This window comes from Epinephelus lanceolatus, chromosome 10 (assembly GCF_041903045.1).
Source record: "Epinephelus lanceolatus isolate andai-2023 chromosome 10, ASM4190304v1, whole genome shotgun sequence".
Taxonomy (NCBI): Eukaryota; Metazoa; Chordata; class Actinopteri; order Perciformes; family Serranidae; genus Epinephelus; species Epinephelus lanceolatus.
Window position 1 is genome coordinate 29,940,944 of NC_135743.1, and position 25,086 is coordinate 29,966,029.

General features: G+C 39.6%; 1 protein-coding gene across 5 annotated transcripts in view; it reads right to left on the reverse strand.

Annotated features, from left to right (window-relative positions):
• The window catches only part of LOC117265836 (CUB and sushi domain-containing protein 3-like), a 268,435-nt gene that overhangs the window by 100,792 nt on the left and 142,557 nt on the right, over positions 1–25,086 (reverse strand). For all 5 annotated transcript variants that reach the window (XM_078171922.1, XM_033640574.2, XM_033640575.2 and 2 more), the window contains exons 32-34: positions 5,836–5,949; positions 5,106–5,201; positions 4,516–4,719 (exon numbers count right to left, since the gene is read on the reverse strand). In XM_078171922.1, coding sequence (XP_078028048.1) covers positions 4,516–4,719; positions 5,106–5,201; positions 5,836–5,949 — 414 coding nt within the window. The remainder of the gene's footprint in view (positions 1–4,515; positions 4,720–5,105; positions 5,202–5,835; positions 5,950–25,086) is intronic.

Genomic DNA, 25,086 nt, shown 5'->3' on the forward strand with positions numbered 1-25,086 from the left:
GTCAATGATAATCACCCTTTTTATATCCATCAGCCACTGGAGGGTTTGAAAATATTCTAATTATCACAAAGGGAAAAAAAATGGCTGTCAGAAAAAGGTGGAAAGATTTGCAAGATGCAAGATTTCAAACTCATCAATATTTTACAGGTGATATCTACCCTCCTACACATGCTTGGAGAATCGTGCTGAAGTGACATCAGTACTCCTTTTCTTTCAGACCGAGTGACACATTCAAGAAAATGATTTCTATGCTGTACCTCACAGCAATCGCACTTCCATATAATCGACGCCATAGTAATGTCATCTTCAGCTAATCCATGTCACATGAAGAGTATTCACTATTGATTAACTCTTGCCAAGGCTGAAGGAGAACAGCCTGCATAATTGTTTTGAATTCTGCTCCACAAATGAAACATGAAGGTCAATGTCTATAAAATCTAGAATACTGCTGTCAGAACGTAATATCCTGCAGACACTCGTTTAAGGCTCCTTGAAAGTATGAGGTGTCTATACACTAAATAACATAGTGAGTGACTGAGTGTCCGGACTATCAATGCCAGTAACCTTGTTTTCTATTTAATCATCTCCTGCTGGCTGGCTGTCCAAAATTTCTATTATAGAAAATTAAATCTGATCTTTTTGACTCCCAACATCAAACGCTAAAAGAGAGGGCTGAAAAAATATTCAAAGCACTCTAAGAATAACAAAATATAGCCCTATTATGTTTAAATTCTTATAGCATGAAACCATGTTTCTGACAACAAGTGACGCAGCCATTCCCGAGAAAGATCCAGTATTCCAGTATAATTTAACAGCTCCTTTGAGTCCCCTGAGCTGTCAGTTAATGTAATTGGTCGAGCAAGATTAGAAATCATGACACTCATAAAAGCATGAATGCACCACACCCATCTCAATCTATGGCAGGCTCATATGTCAGAGTTACTGCAGGTAGACAAGTGTGGGGACTACACACGTTATGAGACACCATTTAACACAATCTGATAGGCAGGGAATTCGCTGCAACTTTTAATTAGAGGTGTTTTAATCAAGATATCAAAAACCTATCAGCACATAATGTGGGTACCACATGGGTGTCTCACATCACATGCACTACTTATATTCTAAGTATATATTCCTAAATAGCTTATTTGTTTTTAGGATACATACATCTTACAAATGTTATCCTTATATTACATTAATTGTGCATATTATGTGGTCAAAACTGCCTTTTGTCAATTATCTTCTAATTATTTACATCCACCCAACAACTGTATCCTCTAATGTCTCTGTTATCTTACCTTTTCCCTTATTAACAGCAGCAGAGTCACTCTAAATTTAATCTCAAAGCTTATTTTGAACAATTAAGCACCAAAAATGGACACGCATGCCAGTTTTTTAAGGTTAATTTACTTCAAGAAAGCCAGTGAAGACTACTATGACATCTCAGCTCTCCCAGGATTGTGTAGGACAGTCTAATTGGAATTGAAGGTGGATAAAATGTTGCTGCTCCCCTTCTCTGGGCAAAATTATATTTTTTTGAGGCTGAAAAGAAATGGCCGATATTAGCCAGTTGGTCAAAGTCATTATGGATAGTGAGCAAAACAGAACCTCATCACAGTATAATGACAAAAAAAAAAAGTACTTCCTAAACACAAATTGCTTTTTGTGTATAGTCTTAACGTTTTAGAGGGATGGGGCTTTAATCTTTTTATTCTAAATTCAATACGTTGTTTTTTTTCTTAAAGAAGTAAATAGACACGCTATATTGTAAATACACTCTTAGTCATACCGGCAGCAGCTTCCATTTTCATTACAAAAACTTAAGCAAACTCCCAAAAGTATCATGACCTCAAGGATAGCTCATCCTGCTCCAGAGAGGCACTCTGGCCTGGCCTTACCACACACCCACAAACTGAGACAATTTAATTGGTCTTGGGAGGCTATTTCAAAACAAGAACCCAGTGTTTAAACACAAGCTCAGTGCGACACTGTTTACTTGTTGACACCTTCGAAAAAGTGTTTAAGCCAACAGTGAATTCCATCATGTGGGCATACTGAGTATGAATCACGGCAATCTGTGAGCTTATGTAATATTGGGCAGTCGTGATTTTCCACAATCAGTCATGATTTAGTTTGTGTGAGATTCAGCTGCCTTACTCTCAGTTGTGCAGGGGACAAAATGGTGTTAATCTAACAGTATTTACCTTTACTTTACCTTTATCACAAAGTGTAAAGGACCCTTGTTTATTTCCATGATCTAATGGTGACATAAGAAGATGTTTAGAGAGACTCCACCATTTGCACATTGTGTATTTTGCAAGACCATTAGCATTACTTCTATTTTTTTTTACAGCTCACTGTGAAGTACTTGAAGCCAGACTCCGTCAGGAAAGAAACAAAAACATCTATTTATTCAAGTCAACTATTCTCCATTAAATTCAACAGAGTCTACCCAAACATTATGCATCCATTCAGGCGCAGCTAATTAAATCACAGTAGAATGTTGTGCTCGCACAACTCAACAGCAAAGCCTTGATTCGTCAGCTTTTGTATTTGTGAAATTGAAGGCAAACCAAGTGTTGCCCGACGAGCCGGGTCAATCACAGCAGGACAAGGAGAGTATCTTCTGAAACACAGGTACCTCACAGGAGAGCGGTGTCTGATGCCGTCATATCCCATAAAGAGGGCTTGAGTAATTGAGCATAGTGTTTTTGTTGAAGCTTTCATGAAACTATATCCATTATTCTGGACGAGTACACTGCCGCTGGGGGAGATGCTGCAGCCAGATTCAATCTCCAGATAAAAATCACTGTGTTTAAAATGGAACTGCGCGTGCCACTGCTATTCCCTTACCACTTGGCAGTAAACTTGGATGAACCCTGGCTTGAAATCTTCCGCACTCACCGGCTGGGACTATTTGCTGGCTGGCACAAGGCCTGACTTCAATAGATTTCTCCCTACTTCATCTGCAGTTCTTTATCTTCCCAAGGTAGACATGTGGGTGTCTTTGCTAGACTGAGTGCATGTCCCTTTGCATGTGCTTGGGTTAAAAGTGTGTGCAGAAAAGGCATGTAAATCTGTTCATGTGTATGAATATGGGTTGCGTGTATGTTTGTGCATATTTATGCAGGTACGTTTATACATGCATGGTTCAGCGTATGCTAGCCAAAGAGCCATGAAGAGAGAGATGTTGGTCCCTTCAGTAGATGGTCCACAATTTGCATATACCATCAGATGCTGATGTAATTATAGGGCTACAGGATCATGATCACTTCCTTGTATTTTCTGTCTATGTCAAAAATGAATCAGATTCTGTGTTTGTTGCGTTCTCTTTGCTAGAACACATACAGGTGACTAGCGCTACGGCAGTATTAACAGCAATAGCATTAATTCATCAACTTTTTTTTTTTCACCTGTGGCATCCTGTTCCAAGGACAGAGGGATGTTGTATGCTGAAAAACCCTGTGAGGCAAATTGTGATTTGTGATATTGGGCTTTATAAATAAAATTGATTGACTGATTGATTGATTGATTGATTGATTGATCAAAACATGTCTGAACAAACCTATGCAAATTAAAAACATGGTGGTAACACCTTCTATGAAGGCCTTATCTATAATATTTAATTACTTTCCTTAAAATAGAAAATAAACAGCATGAATGGCAAGCATTGTCATGCCATAAGCCTCCTCTACATCCATTATGGTGACAGAAATTGTAGGTTCAGCACTTCCAACAATCCCATCCACACTGTCATTTGATAAACTGTGATTATAAAAATACTGATTATAGACACTTACACCTCATAAAACATATTACGTATTATGCTTAGCTTCACAAAACTAGGCTTTATTGCAGGGTATTGGATTGCACACCTGAATCTTTTTTCATTAGATTGCACAGTGTACCTGATAAACTGGTATGTCAGTGTATAAATGCATAATATATAGCGTCACGATGCCTCCATAATGCATCAAGAGAGCAAACCTTTACTATGTTTTATAATGTCTAATCACATCCATGAATCATTTGAATGTTTTGTCAACCTTAATTAACATATGGGTTGACTGTGTATTAAAAACACCTTCTATTGTGCTGTGTTGAATTGCATTGGATAACAAACTGTTAACTGCAGGTGTATGGTGCATTACAAATGTGGGCTACAAAGAAAAACTTACCTGAAGTAGGTGTTGCTGTTGAACTTATTCACTTTACGCTATTTATTTTCCCATTAGTCTGTCAAGACACAAGAACTGAAATCCTTCGTCTGAGAAGAAAATTTATGTGACACTTTGTTGTTCTGTTTGTCCTTGCCTCTTTGTTCCTGTCTGAACTATCAAGACCAGAGATAGGCGGCTGCTTTGCAATAGGTGACAGACATTAGGATAAGTAATGACTAGAAAAAGCAGACACCAACCATTTTGGTGCACCTGCTCCATCTTTTTGGATCAATGTGTGTTTGTGTGTGTATGCATGCAGGGGGTGAGGCAAGGGTAGGAGGATGAGGGCGCTTACCAACACATGTGGGCACAGTGCCGTTCCACTGGGCCAGGGCATTGGGCACGGCCTCACACCTGATGGCGTTGGAGCCGTGCAGCGTGTAGCCTGGATTGCATTCAAACAGTACCACCATACCGATGCCAAAGTCGTTCCCTATCCGCTTCCCAAACCGAGGCTCAGGGACCGAGCTACACTGAGTGGCGCTTGTCCGGGGGACAGCTAGGGATAAGAGAGGAGGAAGCAAGCATGAGAGGGAGAAAGACAAAGAGTGGTGGGTGGGTGTGGTAGAGAGAAAGACAACGGGGAGAAGGAGAGATGGCAAGACAAAGGCAGCAGAGAGGAATGGTGAAGCCCTTGTGAATCTCCTCGCACGTCATTAGTCACTCTTGTCGGCTGTGCCAGGATAGGCTGTCTGACTCCAAATCATCCGACTCTGCTCAGCCATGCCCAGCCACAGCCAATTGCACTCTGCTGAACAGCCCTTTATGTGATGAGTGCGAGGCTAAAGTAGCGTCTTTTTTTTTCAAAAGCAAGCAAATACACTCAATGCACCAAATAAGTTTCCACATCAAAATTCTGGACATGTATCACAAAAGCAGCCTTACCTTGGTAAACAAAGTGAAATCCTTTGGCTGTTTCTGTTCCATTTGTGGTAAACTTGAGTGTAATCTTGTTTCCTGAACTCAACGGAAGTGTCTCGCCTAAATTACAAAATCAAAGGAGACATTATCAACACTTGCAGAGGATGCCATTTACACATGTCCACAGATGACATACAAACACAGTAAAAAGCAACTGACAAATTATGAACATAAGCTCTGCATGACCTTATTAACTGCACATTAATCTGGGCAAAGAAGGAAAACTATTGATTGAGTTCTGTGTAGCATGTCAATGTGATTTGAATATACAGTGGAAGATCAGACTAATTTGTATGTTTTCACATGGCGGCAGTCTAATCAGGCAGAGTGTGACAACAATTTACAACAGATGGTTTGCTTTTAGTATTTCAATTTTGATCTACGGAGTTTATTCGATTGTAGTCATAATGTATTATGCATCATCAGCATGTTTCATTGTATCATCATAACACAAATGTAAAAAGGGAAGAAAAATCTTTATCCGTGGCAGGTAGGATTTTAGATTTTTAATTTGTCTGGGAAAAATAGTTATTTGATTTGAGTTAAACTAAGAGATGGATTTACTTTCATGCCTGCAATGCAAATGCCAAAATGCCTTGACAGAAATATATAAATCTATAGTATGAGCCAGAGGCACAAGAAAAAAAAAAAAAAAAAAAATAGACACATACGTGTTCCAGTGTTGCGTTTTTACCTGAGTGTGATCCATATATGGATGAAAGAAGGGCTGAATCTGTGGAGGATCCATCATAGATCTCCACAACATCACTGGTCAAAGTCTGGAATACCACAAACTGGCCAAACAGCACTGCAGAGAAGGAGGAGCGGGAGTGGGGACAAAGAAATTAACGGGTACATCAAAACACGAGGGTCACAAACAACTGTCAACATTCAGCCCATTCACTGGGGCTTTTACTGTGAGGAGGCAATTATCAGGTTAGCTGGTGAAAACTGAAATTATCTTTTCAGTCTTTCAAGAGTCTGGCGGCTGCTTTGACAAAAAACTGACACCTTGAACCAGTAACACAGAAGTTAATGTTGTTTTGACTGGAATACTCCCTTTTACTTGAAGGGTTGTGTATCCAATCTAATTTGCGTGTGTCTCTCCCCAGATAGGCACCCTGGACAAATTCCTACCAAACACATTAGTCATAACACTCAAACTTTAAATAAAATATTATTGGCCTTGGACTACCTCTTAAAATATATCTGAGATCATTTCATTGCAAATGGAAAATTAGGCACATTTGCACCCTTTGGATATCAAAGTGCAGTACTTTTAATGAGTTGGTGAAGATTCTCCAACTCTTCTCTTGAGTTCCTTTAAGATGTTTCAACCTCTGATCCAGTAGTGTCCTCAGCTCTGACTGCCTGGTGGGGAGTTTCAGGCTTTAAACCCTGTGTGGACATGAACCATGGGGCGAACCCTTACAGAGTGATCTCAATGACTCTGTAAGGGTCACACCCACTGAAGAAGCCTCTTGGATGAGAGGTGAAACGTCTTCAAGAAACTCAAGTCCAGTTGCCTACCATATAACACTTAGAAGTAGTTTCAATGCTTTTAAAGCACATTTACCAGAAGCATGATACATGTTTGGTTTATCTATCTTAGACAAAAAATACATTTCATATGCAAAATTATGACAGACAACAACAAAACAGAAAATCAGGCATGTAATACGACTTTTATTTGCTGCTGTGACTGCTGCTGCTATTTGTGTGTGAGTCAGCCAGAGAATCTGAGATACAGAGACAGTCAGATAAGGTGCGCTTCATTTATTTTTCAATCTTTCTCGAGAATTGTTGTCCACAGATATGTCATTAGCGGTAGTTAATGTCAATGTATCTTGTGTTTTGGAAATAAATAAACATTAGAACAATTCTACAAATGTTTATCAAGAAGCAGAAAAACAACACAAATGTCACAGATGTGCTCTGTGTTCCAACTGACAATTTGTTTAAATGTTTTAGCGTTGGTAGTATTTTGTAAAGTGTAAGGGTTTCAGCTGCTGAAGTTGTGTGCAAATGCAGCTCAATAAATATGATACCCATTGGCCAGATGGGGGCACTATAATTAAAGCCCAAGAATCCAATTTTGGAAAGGCCATGCCCCTCACACTGTAAGTCCCATTGACTTGAAAACCGACGGACAAGCCCAGCTCAATGTGTTGTTTTTTGTTTTTTTTTGAAAATCGCATTTTTGACTTCTCCTCTGAAGCTGTAGGTCCAAGTCGTTTCTAAAGAGGTAACAGCAGCAAACCCTGAAAGTGTCATTCAAACTGTCACTGGGGGGGCATCACAAATGCAATAACGGGCGTGGCATAACACAAATTAGACTATAATCAGAAATTGTTAATCCAATCATCACAAAACGTGCAGGATATGTTGACTAATAATGTTAAACCTTGTGTGTAAATTTATTTTGAAATCCATATTTAGGGAGTGCAGCAACGCAATTTTGATTTTTTGAAAAACACAATATTCCTCCTTTTACACAGTAGGTCAAATTTGTACCAAATTTTCCTGTAGATCATCACCGGACAAAGCTTATCAAAAGTTATCAAAAGCTTATTGATATCGTATAGAGTGCTCCAGGGATGACGTTTTCCTAAATGCAATCATCAGAAATAAAAAGCTAACGTTTGGCTATAAACAAACTACACTACGGTTGCATGACCTGATGTCACCACCATAAACAAGACTGTAAAGCTGTGTTCGACAGGGCTTGGCATGATGACATTCTGTCTGTACTGATGTATTTTATGCTGTAGAACAAAATGTAAAAGTCTCTTAAAGGGAAATTTCGGTTTATTTCAACTTGTCTCCTATCGTCCTAAATTTGTTTCAAGTGACTAGTGACATAAAAGTAATAGTTAGCATGTTAGCCGTTAGCCTAGATACAGCCGGGGTGCATAGTAGCGTCAGACCTTCAAGTGCAAAGTTAGTCCACTAAACAAGCTTTTTTTCCACAAAGACAGCCTCATATCGTTAGGATAAATGTCAGAGAACATATAGAAAACAACATGTAAAGGTGTTGTCTTACCTTACCGGTGTGGTGCCATGTTTGTTTACCATTTAGCTCTGCTTTCCAAAGCGCGGCCGAAATATCGCGAAAACATGCAGCGATCTCATACCGTGCCTGAAATCTCGCGAGAACAAGCAGCAACAGCTGGAAGGCAGAACCGGACAGTAGCCTGAAAAGTTCATTCATTTATTTTATGAAAGATTTATAGAATAATGGCTGGCTTTTTGCCAGACTTCGACTTTGTGGAGGAGGAATTTGATTTTGCAGAGTTTGATGGCCACCCTTATTTATTTGAGCCAGAATACACTGAGGAAGAGCTTCGTGAAACTGAAGAACGGAGGAGGAGAGAGAGAGAGAGAGAGGCGCAACAGGTAACGTTAGAGGACGAGAGAGGAGGAATGGCTGCTGCAAGGCTGCGTAGCTCTGGAGATTGGTTGTGTACCTGTGAATGCTGTGCCCCAGTGCCCACACAAGAGGAATGCCTCTGTTGCAAGGAATGGGACCGGTTGCAGCCTTATTTTCAAGGTCTTGATGTGACCGAGGACAAGACACCTCCACCTGGAGTAGTATCCAGCTTGGCCTTATCTAGAGCTCGTGAGATTTCAGGCACGGTATGAGATCGCTGCTTGTTCTCGCTTTGGAAAGCAGAGCTAAAAACAAACATGGCAGCACACCAGTAAGGTAAGACAACACGTTTACATGTCGTTTTCTATATGTTCTCTGACATTTATCCTAACGATATGAGGCGGTCTTTGTGGAAAAAAAGCTTGTTTAGTGGACTAACTTTGCACTTGAAGTGTGCCCGTTCACTTACGTTTTAACAGGTCTGACTATCTACTACTATGTGCCCTGGCTGTATCTAGGCTAATATGCTAACTATTGTTTTTATGTCACTAGTCACTTGAAACAAATTTAGGACGAAATAAACTGAAATTTCCCTTTAAGCTTGTGTTAACCACATACCTTATTTCAGGCACCTAACAAAAACCCATTCAAAAAACCCACTGACTTGGAGGCGAGGGAACTGTGAGTAGTAAAATGCTGTCTCATTTCCAGGTTTTAGGACTCACTCCTGGGATACTCTATTACATTTTGATGGTACTACCCAATGAACTTTTGGGGGGTCGTGGCTCAGCACATGAATAGACCCAACTCCACAACTGTCAAATCAACCATCACAAAACACACAGAAAAGGTCTACTTAAAGGCACTATGTGTAACAATTTCAGTTGTTCTTTGAGACAAATTTTGCAAACGTGTGTCCTAGCACGTGTATTTACCTCCATCAGCGTATCTTAGTTTGTCCGTAAGCTCTGAAATTCTCATTTACATATACATTGCGACTGGTGTCTCCTCATGTACGTGCGCCATCTTGAAAATACAGGTACGTACAGGGACATACTTGAGAAATACGGAATCGCCTTTCGCGTTTTCACTTGTCGGTTTCTGGTTTCCGCCTGGAGGTAGAGTGATGAAAAGCAGCAGCAAGCAGGCTAGTCACAAGTGCCGGTGCATTTGAAAAAAGGCAAAAAGGCAACATGACTGGTGATTTCAAAAAACGAGGGTCAACATCTGGGTAGCCTTTCCCAGGTGGAGAGAGCTGCTGAAGGAGAATCACAGCTAACAGCTGTTAGCGACCAGCGCTGCTAACAGCGCCGCTAACAGCTGTTAGCCGCTGTTAGCCACTGTTAGTGCTGTTAGTGAGGAGAGGGATGAGGTGTGTGAGGTTGAGCCACTTGTCAGTTGCCAAAAGACAGGACGTGATTGGTTTGTTTCGATTTACACCCGCCCCAACAGTCCTACATTGCAAACACAGCCAGCATGGTGAGGAGGGGGTTTGTCAACTTGCGTCGCGTGTGTCCGTATGGGAGCCTGAATGAACACTACATAAATTATCGGATGACATGGTTTCATCAATGTTATCATAGCTTTTTGGTACACAGCAGCTACCTTTGTTGCAATACGCATTTGGAACAGTTTGAATGCAATATACAATCTCAACACTAGAGGGGAGAAATTCCTACACAGTGCCCATTTAAGTACTAGCAACATACACTGAAAGTGTCACTGAAGTCAACCTCTAGGGGGCATCACAAATGCAAAAAATGGGCATGGCATAACAGCTATAAATCAGAAATGATTTGTCCAAATCATCACAAGCAGGATATGTTAATTTCCAATGTTGAGCTATGTGTGTAAAATTATTTTGAAATTGCTCTAAAGGGGGCACCACCAGGTCAAAACTAGTGCAATGGCCAATGGCATAATTTGGCCCTAAATCAATGACAGTTTGTTCAAACATCACCAATCTCAGAAGATTTTTTTTTTTTAACAAAGCCATTAAGGCATTGCCTCAAAATGTTTCTGCAATCGACCAATAGGAAACAACAGTGTTTCCAAGTAAGAGTGTGGTAAAGCTTTGTACATAAATCAATGAGCATCTGTCTCTTCGTGAGAAAACCTGTAAGTAATCTTTAATGCAACCCAGCTTTCAAGTTTTAAAGGTCCATTCTGGCTTGAACCCTTGAACTTAGCTTTATTTTTAATTCTTTCTTTGCCTACTACATAACTAAGAATCATTAACAGTGTTAAATTAAATAATATTTGTACAGATTGATTCAAATTAAACGAGTATTTAGGCTGGTTGGTTTTACTTTAATTATTGTTTTGATTTTGTAAAACCCTTCAGTAAAGCTATTTCATCAAGATTTTGTTTACACACATCACACAGCTTTGCCATTTTGGAAATGAGCCATACACTTAGTATGCACACGCATGCACCTAGATGGGGAGTCTTCAAAAATCCACTTCATTTCACTCCAATGTTAAGAAACAACACAAGTGTGGTGTGCAGCATTGGCAGCTTAAAAAAAAGAAAATATATTTGGTGCAATATGCTATGCTACAGTAATATGCTAATAATAAGCTACAGTAGATTTTTATAGGGCACCATTTCCTCAAGCAACATATTATCTGCCCACCTACTGTAAACCTTTATGTGACATTTTCCTAACAACCAATAATAATGTATTCCTCTGAATTTTGTATCTGTCTTTGGTGTGCCTAGGCACTGTAATAGTTTTTTACTATCAAATGATAAAAAGAAAGATCTTTGGAGAAATACCAGAAATGCTCCTTTTCCTCTCAGCCACTGTAGGGGTCTGTCAGTGTTTGACTGACAGCAGCTGACAGGCTGAGCCCCATCAGGAGAACAAGAGGAAAACTAAACAAACTTGTGCCGTAGCTTGCATGCCATGGGCAAGCAGTGTGCTGTTAGTGGTATTGAAGAGTAAGGCCCACACTGGCATCTAAAGTAGCATTTTGCTGGATGCTGTTTAATGTGCAGCAGTCGAGCCACTAATTAACTATGTGGCCTGCAAACTGACATTAGCATTGCACATTTCCTTTGTGAATGTTTGTTTGGTAGCTTGTTCCACCAGTTCTAGACCTTATCTCCGTCAGTGTGCCCATCTGCCTATGGTAGAACTAATTTATACAAATATAATCTAAAACGAAGCCTTTTGACTGTCGGTATACAAACAAGTTCCCCATCTGTGTGAATGTATGACTAAAATGTCACAATGGAGTGAAACTGGAAAATGCAAAGGGGGCCCTTATGAAAATAAAAAATATATTATTATATTATTCAGTTGTAGTTTAACTACGATGCTACTCAACAATGTCTTTGTGGAGTCTAACCTTTAATTTAATTAAACCGTTTTACTTAATGACATGTCACATGAGAACATTATTGTTTATCATAAAAGTAATAATTCAATCTCATCCTCAGTAAAAAGCAGTGAGGGAAACTAGTGAGAATTTATGATAATGAACAGAGAATTATCTAAATAATGTCCTGCATGAATATTTCCAATTAACCATTCCTGATTATATCAATGTGTACACGCCCTTGAAAATAATCAGATCTTTCTCCAACCAAATGAATAGACATGGTCGACTGGATCACTACTTCTGTGATATCATTGGCATTTGTGTCTGTGTGGTTGTGCACGCCAGTGTGCATAGAAGTACTGTATTTGTGTGCATTAGCAATGATAAAATTAATACAGTCTCAATCTCGCCCTCTGGTGCGCAGGCATCTTGTGAAAGCTACTTTGTCTTTACGCACTTCTTTTATTTCACTCACTCTCTCTTATGCTTCTTACCTTTCAGCCTGATGAAGATGGGCGATTACCGCAATAAGTTTATTTTTTGTGCGCACCATTGGGCTGAGCTCATTAGCCTCCTCATCATGTTTTTCTCAAATGCCAGCTTATATCTGTCAACAATAAGGCAACAACAGCCAGAGTGTTGGTGGTTAATTGAGGCGATGCACATGACAGGCTCTTACTGCAGTTTAGGCAAACCTCCGTTATGTTCATTAAGGTAAGTGGCACCTTACACTTTGCTTTTCCTGTCATATGGATAAGCTCTCGCACTGTGCCTGCATCACAGGCTGTGGATACTGAGCTCCCTGTGTTCAGCTATTAGCCAGGTATTACAACCATAATGAAGTTTGATTTATAAGGAGGAGCAGGTTATGAAAATAAATTAAACACTATTGATATTTAACCTTTCGAAGAAAATGAATTCCCAGCTGTCTCACTCTGTTTCAATGATCCAGTGTGTGGGATGGTTCGAAAAGAGTTCATTTAAAAGAATAATAGTTAGCAATTAACACCATCATAGCTTTAACACAGAGAGAATATTAGCAAGAAATGCCATCCTGTTTTTGACAAGTGGGTTTGATCTCTGAGAAACAGTATTCCTTACTAGCAAGATCTCAGCTTAAATGATTATGTGTGGCTTTATGAAGCATTCATCTTGACAAAAAATTGTGTAATCAGTTTGTAAATGGAAAGAGCAAATACAAAGTCTATGTTCATTTAAAAAATAATAGTAAATCTTTTTAAAGGTATAAAGGCAGAAGCCAATGTCAACTCCAGATTCTCTCGTTTGGCAATTCACTTTGCAATATGTGTGTTTTTTTGGGGGTGGGTTTTTCTGTCTCTTGGATGTCCGCATCTTATAGTCTGCCACCTAGTCTCTACATTTTTATTAGGCCCCGACCTCACCTGTGCGCTGTGGGGGTAAACGTCCCAAACAGAGCAAATAGGAAGAAATAAGACTAAAAAAAAATACACCACTACACACTTCTATGGGTCGTAAGTGATGACTGAGAGATTACTTCTGTATGATCCTAGCCATTGTATCGATATAGCTTTTAACTGGGAAAATCCTGGAGAGTATACCTTTAAACCATACAATTGTTCTCATGATTGTATTGTATGTGAGCTCTTAAGGCTAATTTCGAACCAATTAATTAAAATTGTAGAAGTTGCAGTCAACACATCGGAGTTAGATGTTTCATTAAAATAAAGTAACAACTTAAGTAAAAGTGCCGCTGTAAATGGCACACAGACATGCGACTTAACTATAATTGGGTCAGGTTGTGAGGAGCAGACTTCAAATGGCTGAAACTACTAAATGAAGCGAGGCTGTTTTCGGCCAGTAATAGCTCTCGCCAATGTGTTAGCTTCATCCACATGCCTCAAGGCAAAATACACAGAAGACCCACCTGAAAAGGTGTAAAAAACACTGGTAACAGAGGCAATTGCTGAAGGTAAAAAATGGCAGCATATGTTTGTCCTTCTGGCTATGAATTATGGAGCAGCTTCCTGTCGTCTTCACTTTGTAGCTGTTCGGATCTCCTCTGGCATGTAGCCTCTCAGTACAGCACAGTAAAACTGTTATACCTGCCACATAACTAAGACGGACACTGCAAGAGAGAGAATGAGAGGCAGAGTAGGAAACAAAGCTGAGAGACTAAACGCCCCCTAACAGCCACTGGAGGCAAGGCTGCAATGGTGGTTTTGTACTGACCACAAAGTGAGCAACCAAATAACAGTGCTGTTGACACAGAGTGAAAGAGGAGGAGGAAATGTGGTGGTAAGTGTAAAAGTTTCTATGTTTAATAATAAGGGTGCCTTGCCCCCTACTCTGTGTGACATGAAACAGATTGAACACACAGCCAGAGACAAATGACTGTGACACAGCAAAAAACAAACAAATAATTAAAATGCACACATGTATGCACACAAAAGGTGCACTCACACAGAGCAGCACAGGCAGACCTGTTTCTTTATCTGTAGAGTAGTGAGAATGCCTATGGCTGAACCTGCATCTGAATAAGAGATGATTTTCCCCTTAGGGACAGCTCACCGCTGTGGTATTAGCATACCAACACCGTGCTACGTTGAATAGGCTGCTCTGCCCTGCTTTGTGAACACACACTCACACACAAACTCAAACACGAGCACGTGAATACACACTCTCACGAGTACAGTGTCGCTCATTCCTGCCTCTAATCCAAAGCCAGCCATGCATGACTGCAATCTGCTCCTTTGCTGTAATCACGTCCAGATATTAAGTCAATAAATCATTGTAAACTTGTTACCTAATTTATGCAGGACTATGATGAATCTTTTGTCCTCTGGGCCTAGTCATGGTAGTGTAACTTAATGCACTTGAACAATGGACAACATTTTCATGCCTGCATCTTCACCTTGAATTATCCCAAAGCAGTTAAGTCGCTCTAATCGCATACCTCTTTGGGTATTAGACCATGAGTTTAGTGCATTCCTATATCTAATACCATTATGCCTGCTGGGCTTTAATAATGGAAAAAATGTAAAGTTACAGGTTGATCCTCCTCGTGTGATTGTAATCTTATTCTCCTTCCCTTTAAAAGCACTAATTTTGAAAATTTTGACAAGAGGCTGTGATGGTTTCTACTGTCCTTGGTGATGTCTGACAGATATTAATGGTTTTAGGGAACTGTTTTAATTAAGCATATGATTAAAGCAATCAAGTCTGGGTGCTCACTGCTCATACTTCTGAGTCATATTCAGAAAACAAAGAAGAAGACGGTCACGTAGAGTTAACACTTTTAAATTCACTTCATAAGATACAACTAGCTTGAGGTGCATAGGAGATTTCTGCATCAAAACAGACTTAATACTTTGAGGCACGGATTCAACAAAGTGATGGCTCCCACTTCTTGGTTCATTCTGACTCAGTTCCTGCAGATACTTGCCAGTGCATTCTTACTGTGAAAATCCCTTTGCCACCACATCTCAAATGTGCTCTATTAGGCTGGGATCTGGAGAAAGTGCAGAGAAGTGAAGTAAATTAAGATCACTGTCATGTTCCTGGAACCATTTTGGGATGATGAGTGGTTTGTGACAAGGCTTGTTTCAAGTATCCATTTGGAAAAGTGTAGACTGTGGCGTTAAATGGATGCACCTGGACAGTAACAATGTCTCAGTATGTTGTGGTGTCTGAATGGTGGTGCCATGGTGTTATCGAGGGGAGTAATGTGTGCCAAGAAAACATCCCCACATAATTGCACCACAGCTGGTGAGATGGTTCCAATGCAACTTCTTGGCCTCCATTTCTAACCCGGTCTATTAATGCTTGAAAATATAAATAAAAAGTTTACATTCAGTGTGTGTTTAAAATCATGTTTTACCATTGCAAATATATACTAAGCAATTACATACGGTGTGTTTATTCATGCTACATGTTCAATATACACACTAATTAGACAGGGCTTACACTTTTCTGTGCATCAACAGTTTTGTATTTTGCCAAATACACTTGACACATTACTTAGTTTCACAGCAAAGCAACATCATTGGGAATTATGTATGCAAACCTGTGATTAGATGCATCTTTCTTTTGTATTATTCTAAATGGCCACTGGGTAAACATGTCGTTATAAACAATTCCTTCTCTTTTAAAGGTGTGTATTGTTAACTGCACAACACAGGGCAACAGTTGCTTTGGTTTTTGTCTTCCATTTCCTGTTAAAAAAGGAGTCCCACATCGATGGGAATTAAGGAAATGAATTACTTTGATTGTATATGCCATATTGCGACATTCCAACTGAAATCAGGCCACCTTTAAACTTGGATTTTTGTCTCATTTTGACTAATATCAGCATTGCTAGGAAGCTAAGAAATCTCAGAAGAGGTGTTAAGGACCCCCTCCAGTGAAAATAAAGTTTTTAGCCTTGTTAACATGTTCATATGGTGTTACTTTATGTGCTACAACACAACATCAACACCATGGCTGAGCATTTTTGCCTTCAAACTGCAGTGCACCAATGACAGTCTCCTAACTGGAGATTCTGACTTTGAGGTTTTTTTTTACATCAAAATCCTAAGGAACCAATCACATAACACTATGGCAAAACAAGGAATATCAGAGAAGAAGACGTGTTTGGCAAGCTAAGCTTCACTTTCACTTCAATTTGTCAGAACTAGTGATCGGGAACAAGGTTTATCCAACATTAGCAACACATTATTAACTGTTGGATAACATAATGTGCAAGTCTCATCTCATTTCTTACTGTCAAGAAAAGGTTTGTGTGTTTGATGAACAGAGTTAAAGGTGAGCACGTAACCTTGAGCTGCAGGCCAGTGGTTGAGGGGCGGGACTAAAATGCATATTATAGATCTGTGCATACTAAAAGCAAATATGAAGAGTTACATCTGAGCCAATTTAAGACATTAAGAATTTTTTTCATGGAATAAAGCCTCTACATGTCATTTTGATGAACAGAGATGAGTTTTTAGGGGTTTAATCCTTGCCTGAACAGGAACTTAAAAGGTTTGGGAGATCAAAAAGAGAAACAAAATGTAAAGGTTCCCCTACAAAGAGAAAACAGGAGCCGAAGAGGCTGGAATATAGACAACATATCTGATTGGCTAAATGCTACTGCCCCTGCTCTATAAACTTTGGCTGCACTTTTCAGTTTTCATCTGGCTTCTTTATCATCTCGGCTTTTGGGATGGAGTCCTTTCCCTGACAAAAACAAGGGCATGTGCTGCAGATAGGATCATTACAATACAGCAGGGAAGAGAAATGTCATAATCTTAGAAAGGCTCTTTCAGACTGCGTCTCTCACCCCTCTGCTATTTGATCTTCTCTCTACAAAATGAATGAGCATAGCCCACTGAACACTTGTGTGCTGTGGGTAGTTGATGGATGATCAGAAAACTCATGTATGCCAGACAGGAAGAAAAAAATTCCACAATGCAGGGTTAGAATCTTGAGTGTATTTGCTTGCTTATACATGCAATGAATGCTGAGGAAATTTTATTTAGTTATATCTCTTTTAAGAGGTGTTACAGAGCAATGCTTAAATGCTTACCAGCTTCTATGAATCCGTGTCTCTCTACGCAGCAACATGAGAGGCATGTGTGATTGTTAGGAGAGCACAAGTCTGTAATGCCTGTGGTAGTAATCTTTTTACTTTGTTGCTATTTAACCTGAACAAACCAATATGCTCCTAGATTGCCTCTGGGGTATGTTTATCAGTAGCGTTACTTGCAGTCACAGGTATGGGAGCTCAGAGATTATCACTGTCGCCTCACAACAAAACACATTCATATTGTTTTTTCATGCAGTCAACCCACAAACTTAGTTTATGTTGCACACCGCATTAAAACAAGTGGATAACCAAAGATCTACGCAAAAAATCTCACAATGATAAATCACCATTATAATGTTGTTAGAGAAGAAGAGTGCGGCAAAGTAATGGAGAGAGAAACTCATTCCACAGTCTATGTCTTTAAAAAAGAAGCTGCAAAATATACAGTATATCTGCCTTGGATGTAAATATTAATAATTAACTACCTACTCAACTGGCTTAACACACCCATGCTACATGACTGCCAGCTTGTTATATATGACTCATCGGCAGATACTGGTATTAAAAAACACTTCTCTCCATGTTCACACAGGAAATTAGACCTCAATATCTGAGTATAATCCCACTCACATTAAGCAAAAATAGAAAAAGAGCCTATGGTCAGATTACACGTACATCACTGCAATCCATCTGAAACTGCAGACTCATGCTACACCATCTGGTTTGTCAGAGCATCTGTTTCCTTATGATACTGTATATGATTCACAAGCAACAAACAAACAGTAGTAAATTAAAAAAACATGACCTTAACAAGGAGAGACAGTCCTTGACTACAGTTTATCTGAAAACATCCTGATGTGACAAGACTCAAGCAAAGTATGCTGGAATGCATACAGTCACATGTACAGTCTGCAATTTAATATTTGAGGTTATGTTTGGTAGGGTTGGGTCGGTTCTCGGTAATACCAATTCGGTTCGGTACTCTGTCTTGGACCGTTTTTTTTTTTTTTTTTTGGAGACCAACCGGACCGCATACTCGGGCAGAGGTCCGCCCGGTAAAAGCAGATGTCTGCAATCCCTGTGCGTGCAAACCATGATATATATGTATATATATATATATATATACACACATATACATATATATATGTATATATATATATATATATACACACACACATACACATACACATATACATACATACACATGCCCATATACCCATAATAATATACATGACATTTATATAATATATACACAATATTTCTTTTAAAGTATGTGTACCTCCAATAGGTAAGTACTCCATTATTGGACTCAGGCAATTGGGCCATCATACTGTACTAACTATAAGAGGCGCCTCTATCTAACTAAATAAACCATCCTGTCAGGAGGTATGTAACACCAATGAAAAAACAGCAATATTAGTAAGGACAAGGAGTTATGAGTTGTTAAGACACACATTACAAACATTAGTGGCAATAATATGGCTAAAACTCGACAAATCCTTGCCAGCACATCATTTCTTGGTGGTGATAAAGCAGTTTTGGTGGAGTATTTATCTAAAATGGAGTATAAAAGTGAGATAAGAGGCTGTGGCACTTCTCAGGTATCATGTGGAAGCTAATCAGTGAACCTTGACTGCCTCTGCAGGGCTGCTCTCTCCCTCTGCCCTTGCCTCTGTCTGAAAAGTCTTGAAGGTGTTTTGTCTCACAGTAAAAAGGAAGTAGGCCCTCCACCTTCAATTATCCAAAAAAAAAAAAAAAAAAGAGAAAAACTGCTTCAGTCACACTTTTGTGCATTTATGCTTTTATGCCTTTGCCAACTTGGGTACCGCAGCCAAGTTGTGATGGTGATGCCTCCATCTTTTGCATATCCATCTTATTCAGCATTTTAACCAAATTCTTTTCCTAATGTCTGTGTGATATGTTTATTCTTCACATCCAGCCACACCTCACCTGCCCGCTAGCTCATGGCATTTGTTTCCCATCAGCTGATTACTCTGGTCATAAGCTACTTGAGTGCACTTTTGTTGCTCATAAAAGCACCTCTCTACCTGATGAGTTACCTTTCTTGTTATTACCTTATAGTGATAATGAATCCTAGGACACTTAAATCCAGAAGAGCCATTGGTAATGTTGGTATTTGTTTTGTTGTTTATAACAGCTGTTAAATGTCAAAATATCAGCTATCTGCTCCATTTGCTTACTTTTTCAGTTAAAAGCTTATGTGTGAACAACCATTTTCTCTGCAGCCACCACAGTCTGTTTGCAAACATTTTTGGTCAGTCAAGATACATGGCCATGATGGCAGCAAATTAAATAGGTGGGAAACAGAAGTTCCCACTGGTACAGAGCCACTCAGGTAAACTATCAGTGGGCCATGCTGTGAAAAGCAATTGCTCAGGACACCCACGGATGACACTGTAATGCACTGCAAGCCCATTTTTGCCTACAGCCACTGCATTAGCTACATGTGCCTTAAGGCAAAATATGCACAAAGCCCACATAAGGTGTAAAAGACACTCACAGCACAGTCAGCGGCAAAAGGTAAGGAAAATGGCAGCATATGTTTGTCCTTCTGGCTATGAATTATGGAAGAGGTACCTGTCGTCTTTGCTTTGTGGCAGCACAGGCCTTCTGAGATTCTGGGCTGTGACAGCATACACAAGCCTCATTTACAGAAACCAGAGGGATTGTATGACAGCACAGACACATATATTTTTAATGACCCATTATCACAGTGAAATTGCATCAGCCCTTTTGGCAGAGAGTATGTGGCTACACCTTGGCATAAGCTCCATCCAGTCCATTAGGCTTCTATCTTGAGTACAAACTCCCCTCTGTGGATTGAAAGCTGTAACTATTGGTCACCTCGAGAGCGAAGAGAGAGAAGTAAGGGGACGAGAGTATTTAACCACCTTCTTTTCCTTCCACTTTTAGCTGCTCTCCTTTTGCTTTTTTATTTGCTCCAGTCTTTATCATTGTTTTTACCTGGTGACTTTTAAAACAGCGTACAGTACTCTTCAGGGGTGTATCCGACAACTGGCACAAGCCATTGCACTCACACAATGGGTACCGAGAATTTCATCAACTTGAAAACCGCAGTTTGTCAAATCCAGTCAATGCAATCAATTCAAGTAAGTGCTTGACACACTCAAATTTGAGGCACATTCAAATAACACATCCACAGACATATGCACCTGTGGAGCCCCATGACAATAACACTTTCTACAAAGTTCACAGTTCATATTAGGTTAACCACACTTAGGGTAGTATACAGTCAGGTCCATAATTATTTGGACAATGATACAGTTGTCGTCATTTTGGCTCTGTACACCACCACAATGGGTTTTAAATGAAACAATGAATACGTGCTTAAAGTGCAGACTCTCAGCTTTCATTTAAGGCTTTTTTCAAAAATGTAGTATGAACCGTGTAGGAATGACAACCATTTCTTCACACAGTCCCCCGACTTTAAGGGCTCATAAGTATTTGGACAAACTAACATAATCATCAATTAAACAGTCAGTTTTAATACTTGGTTGCAAATCCTTTACAGTCAATGACTGCCTGAAGTGTTGGACACATAGGCATCATCAGATGCTGGGTTTCTTCCCTGGTGATGCTCTGCCAGCCCTTTACTGTAGCCGTCTGCACTTCCTGCTTGTGTTTTGGGTGTTTTGCCCTCAGTTTTGGCTTCAGCAAGAGAAACGCATGCTCAGTTGGATTCAGGTCAGATGATATGACTTGGCCATTGCAGAACATTCCACTTCTTTGCCTTAAAAATGTCTTTGGTTGCTTTTGCAATATGCTTCAGGTCAATGTCCAACTGCACTGTGAAGCATCGTCCAATGAGTTTTGAAGCATTTGGTTGAATCTGAGCAGATAATGGTGCCCCAAACACTTCAGCTTTCATCCTGATGCTCTTGTAAGCAAGACAAGACTTCACTAGAATAAATACAGAGGGTTTATCACAAGATGCAAACCATTGGTTAGCCTTAAAAATGGAAGGCCAGATTAGAGTTTGTCAAAAACCACCTAAAAAGCCTGTACAGTTGTGGAACAGCATACTATGGACAGATAAAACAAAGATCAACTACCAGAATGATGGGAAGACAAGGGAAGGAAGAAGGGAAGGAACTGCTCATGATCCAAAGCACACCACCTCATCAGTGAAGCATGGTGGAGGTACTGTTATGTCATGGCCATGTATGGCTGCCAGTGGAACTGGTTCTCTTGTATTTATTGATGATGTGACTGCTGACAAGAGCATCAGGATGAATTCTGAAGTGTTTGGGGCTACATTATCTGCTCAGATTCAACCAAATGCTTCAAAACTCATTGGACGATGCTTCACAGCGCAGATGGACATTCACCTGAAGCATACTGCAAAAGCAACCAAAGACATTTTTAAGGCAAAGAAGTGGAATGTTCTGCAATGGCCAAGTCATATCATCTGACCTGAATCCAACTGAGCATGCGTTTCTCTTGCTGAAGCCAAAACTGAGGGCAAAACACCCAAAACACAAGCAGGAAGTGCAGACGGCTACAGTAAAGGGCTGGCAGAGCATCACCAGGAAAGAAACCCAGCATCTGATGATGCCTATGTGTCCAACACTTCAGACAGTCATTGACTGTAAAGGATTTGCAACCAAGTATTAAAACTGACTGTTTAATTGATGATTATGTTAGTTTGTCCAAATACTTATGAGCCCTTAAAGTTGGGGGACTGTGTGAAGAAATGGTTGTAATTCCTACACGGTTCATACTACATTTTTGAAAAAAGCCTTAAATGAAAGCTGAGAGTCTGCACTTTAAGCACGTATTCATTGTTTCATTTAAAACCCATTGTGGTGGTGTACAGAGCCAAAATGACAACAACTGTATCATTGTCCAAATAATTATGGACCTGACTGTATACTATAAGCTGACGCAAACAGACAAGGTAATGGTTTTTGTGTGGGATGTAGGAAGTCATGTACTGAGGTGGCCCCAGGCATAATCTTACTCTCCAGTGAACATCACTGATGAGTCAACAGTCAGCCCCCGGGGTCAACGATTTTATGATCGCTCTCAGCAGCACTCTTGATTCTCTCTCTCTCTCTGTGTCTCGCTCATTATAACTCTCTCACTCATTATCACTCTCCATCTAACTTGTTCTCTCTGAGCCTTTCACATTCAACCAAGATCTATGTGCCTCTTTCTCATAGTTAGACTCACTCTCCTTACTTCTTGCAGTCTCCTCAGTCTCTCGCTCACACTCATTCTCTGTCCATCTTGTTACAGCCCAGATTTATTACTGCAATCTGTCAGTGCTCCTGTCTCGCCTCCTGACACATTCTGTGGCATCCAATATGCATATGTTGTTGTTAGTATTATATAGACACATACACTGGTGCTATAAAAAGCCTCAGGAGATAAACAGAGGTGACTGAGTGTTGTGTGTCTGTGAAATCAAATTCACCAATGACTCATAATGAGCATCCTTCCAGTGACACATTAGCTAAGGATGCAATGAAACTTTTGCAAAGTGAAGCACAATTAAAAATACTGTGTTATAGTGGTTATACAACCTGCTACATAACCATCAAAACAAGGGTGAGAGTTAGAAGCATATATAGAAGTACTACTGCAGTGTGTTGCAAGGAGAGCATTAGAAGTTAGCCTCAATTTTCACCTTCAGTCATGTAAATGGCCTCTGACAATCAGCTCAATTTTAATGAGATTTTCAGATCCACAGCCGATTTTCAAAGGTTATCTACAAAGCTAATGATATTTGGAGTGAATGTAGCTACATCTCATTGGGGATATTTCAAGCACGATCCAATTCAAAACAAAATAAATCACATATTACCTCGCAAAAGAAAAAAATATACATACAGTATACAAGAAATACCATGGAGGGTCCAGCTAATTGGAAGAATTTGGCTCAACTTTGACGCTATCAAACATCCACAAAGAAGGCAGCACCGAGCAAACAAACCTTGAGGCAAAATACAAACTATACAAACTAAGGCTGTACAAAAAAAAAAAAAATCAATTTACCTTGAAGCACAGTTTGGCATTTTTGTCAAAGATAAAATGTGTCCGCATGTTTTTTTAATTTCTTTTTTCCCTGTGTACCGGTGCACACAATTGGGTCTAATGTTGTCAAAATATTTCAACTGTCAGTCTCCCTGTTTTTAAGTAGGAAAATACCATAATATGCACTAGTGGAAGTATAGGACAAAAAAGTTACATACTAGCTACCAAATTTGGTGTAAACAAGAGTGAATTTATATGGCGCTGTGTATGTTTGTATGTTTACAAGTAGAGCCCAAGGCAAAGGTTGAGTGCTATGAATAATTCATCTATTTAAAAAAAAAAGAAGCAGAGTTATTGTTTGAAATATGACTACAACCGTTATTTCTGACAGAATAATTAAACATTAAAGGGCAAGACAGATGTGCATGGTACCTTAATGACATCTGAATGGTGCAAAGTAAAATATGCACAGCGCGTAGTATGAGCACTAAAGTACCAAGAAATGATGGCTCACAAATGAATGTAGAGCTTTTTTACTGACTATACTCACAGTGCGCTTTAAGTACTGGTGTCTACGGCCAGCTCTTTATTTATCATCATTTTTATGATCATCAGCTGGAATACAGCACATAAATGCCTATATAGGCATGTATGCACAAAATGAGAGCAGAAGCCAGGTATCCCATTTGTAAAAATAAGTCAGGTAGGACCAGCGAGCCCTACGCAAAAACAGAAATTTATGTGATTGAGGTGACGCCTGGGGCAGAATTGAACTAGATTACATTGTGGCGCATTATGATGTTGTGGACGGATATTTATTATGTGCATACATTATGTTAGTATATCAGAAGCAAAATGTGGCATGGCAAGATGCAGTCCAAATGAAAACACAGACACATACAGGGAGGTATGCACCTATCCACAAGGTATGTTCAATCAGTCTGACAGAAACCATGACAGCTTGGGTAAAACACAGTAAATCTATACAAACTGTGCTACGATAACACTGAACAAAATATCTACCAATGTCCAACACGTGTATACACACAAAGCTTTCAGCAGTTACACTCATTTGCACTGACAACCTGTCAGAGAATCTCGAAACACACAGTGTAAACCTGTGCTTTTAGGAAAACTCAAGATGAAACAGAAAAAGAAGGAACAGCTGGTTATGTCACCAGTGTAAGTCATGTATGTATGTATGCAAAAATCTTGTAGTAGTTAGAAAAAATTCAAAGTCACAGGTAATGCAGGACTTGCAGATCTTGACGATGGCAGGTGCCCAATTACTCAAGACAACGAGATCTGAAAAACTATCAATCATTGGATTTGATCTGGTTGCCCCTGTTGGCAATCGCTTTTTACTGTTATACAAAAACAAACAACTACAACAATTAAAGACTGCTGAATTCTTCCTATCTGTGTAGAAGGAAAAACAGAAAGCTAAAAGCAGCAAATATTCAGAAAACATTACTCACTGCCTTACTCTGTCAGAAATGGCAAGGCTGAAATTAACAGAAGATTTTTCCTTTTCACAACCTGTATTGTCGTTAGGTAACTGCCAAAATCTGGGTATATGGCAATATAACACATTGTAATAAGAAAGCAAGTTATCCTTGAGAAACTTTTCAACAGTTTCTTATTTATTCAGATATGACAAGCACTTTACAGCACTCGGCCTGCCT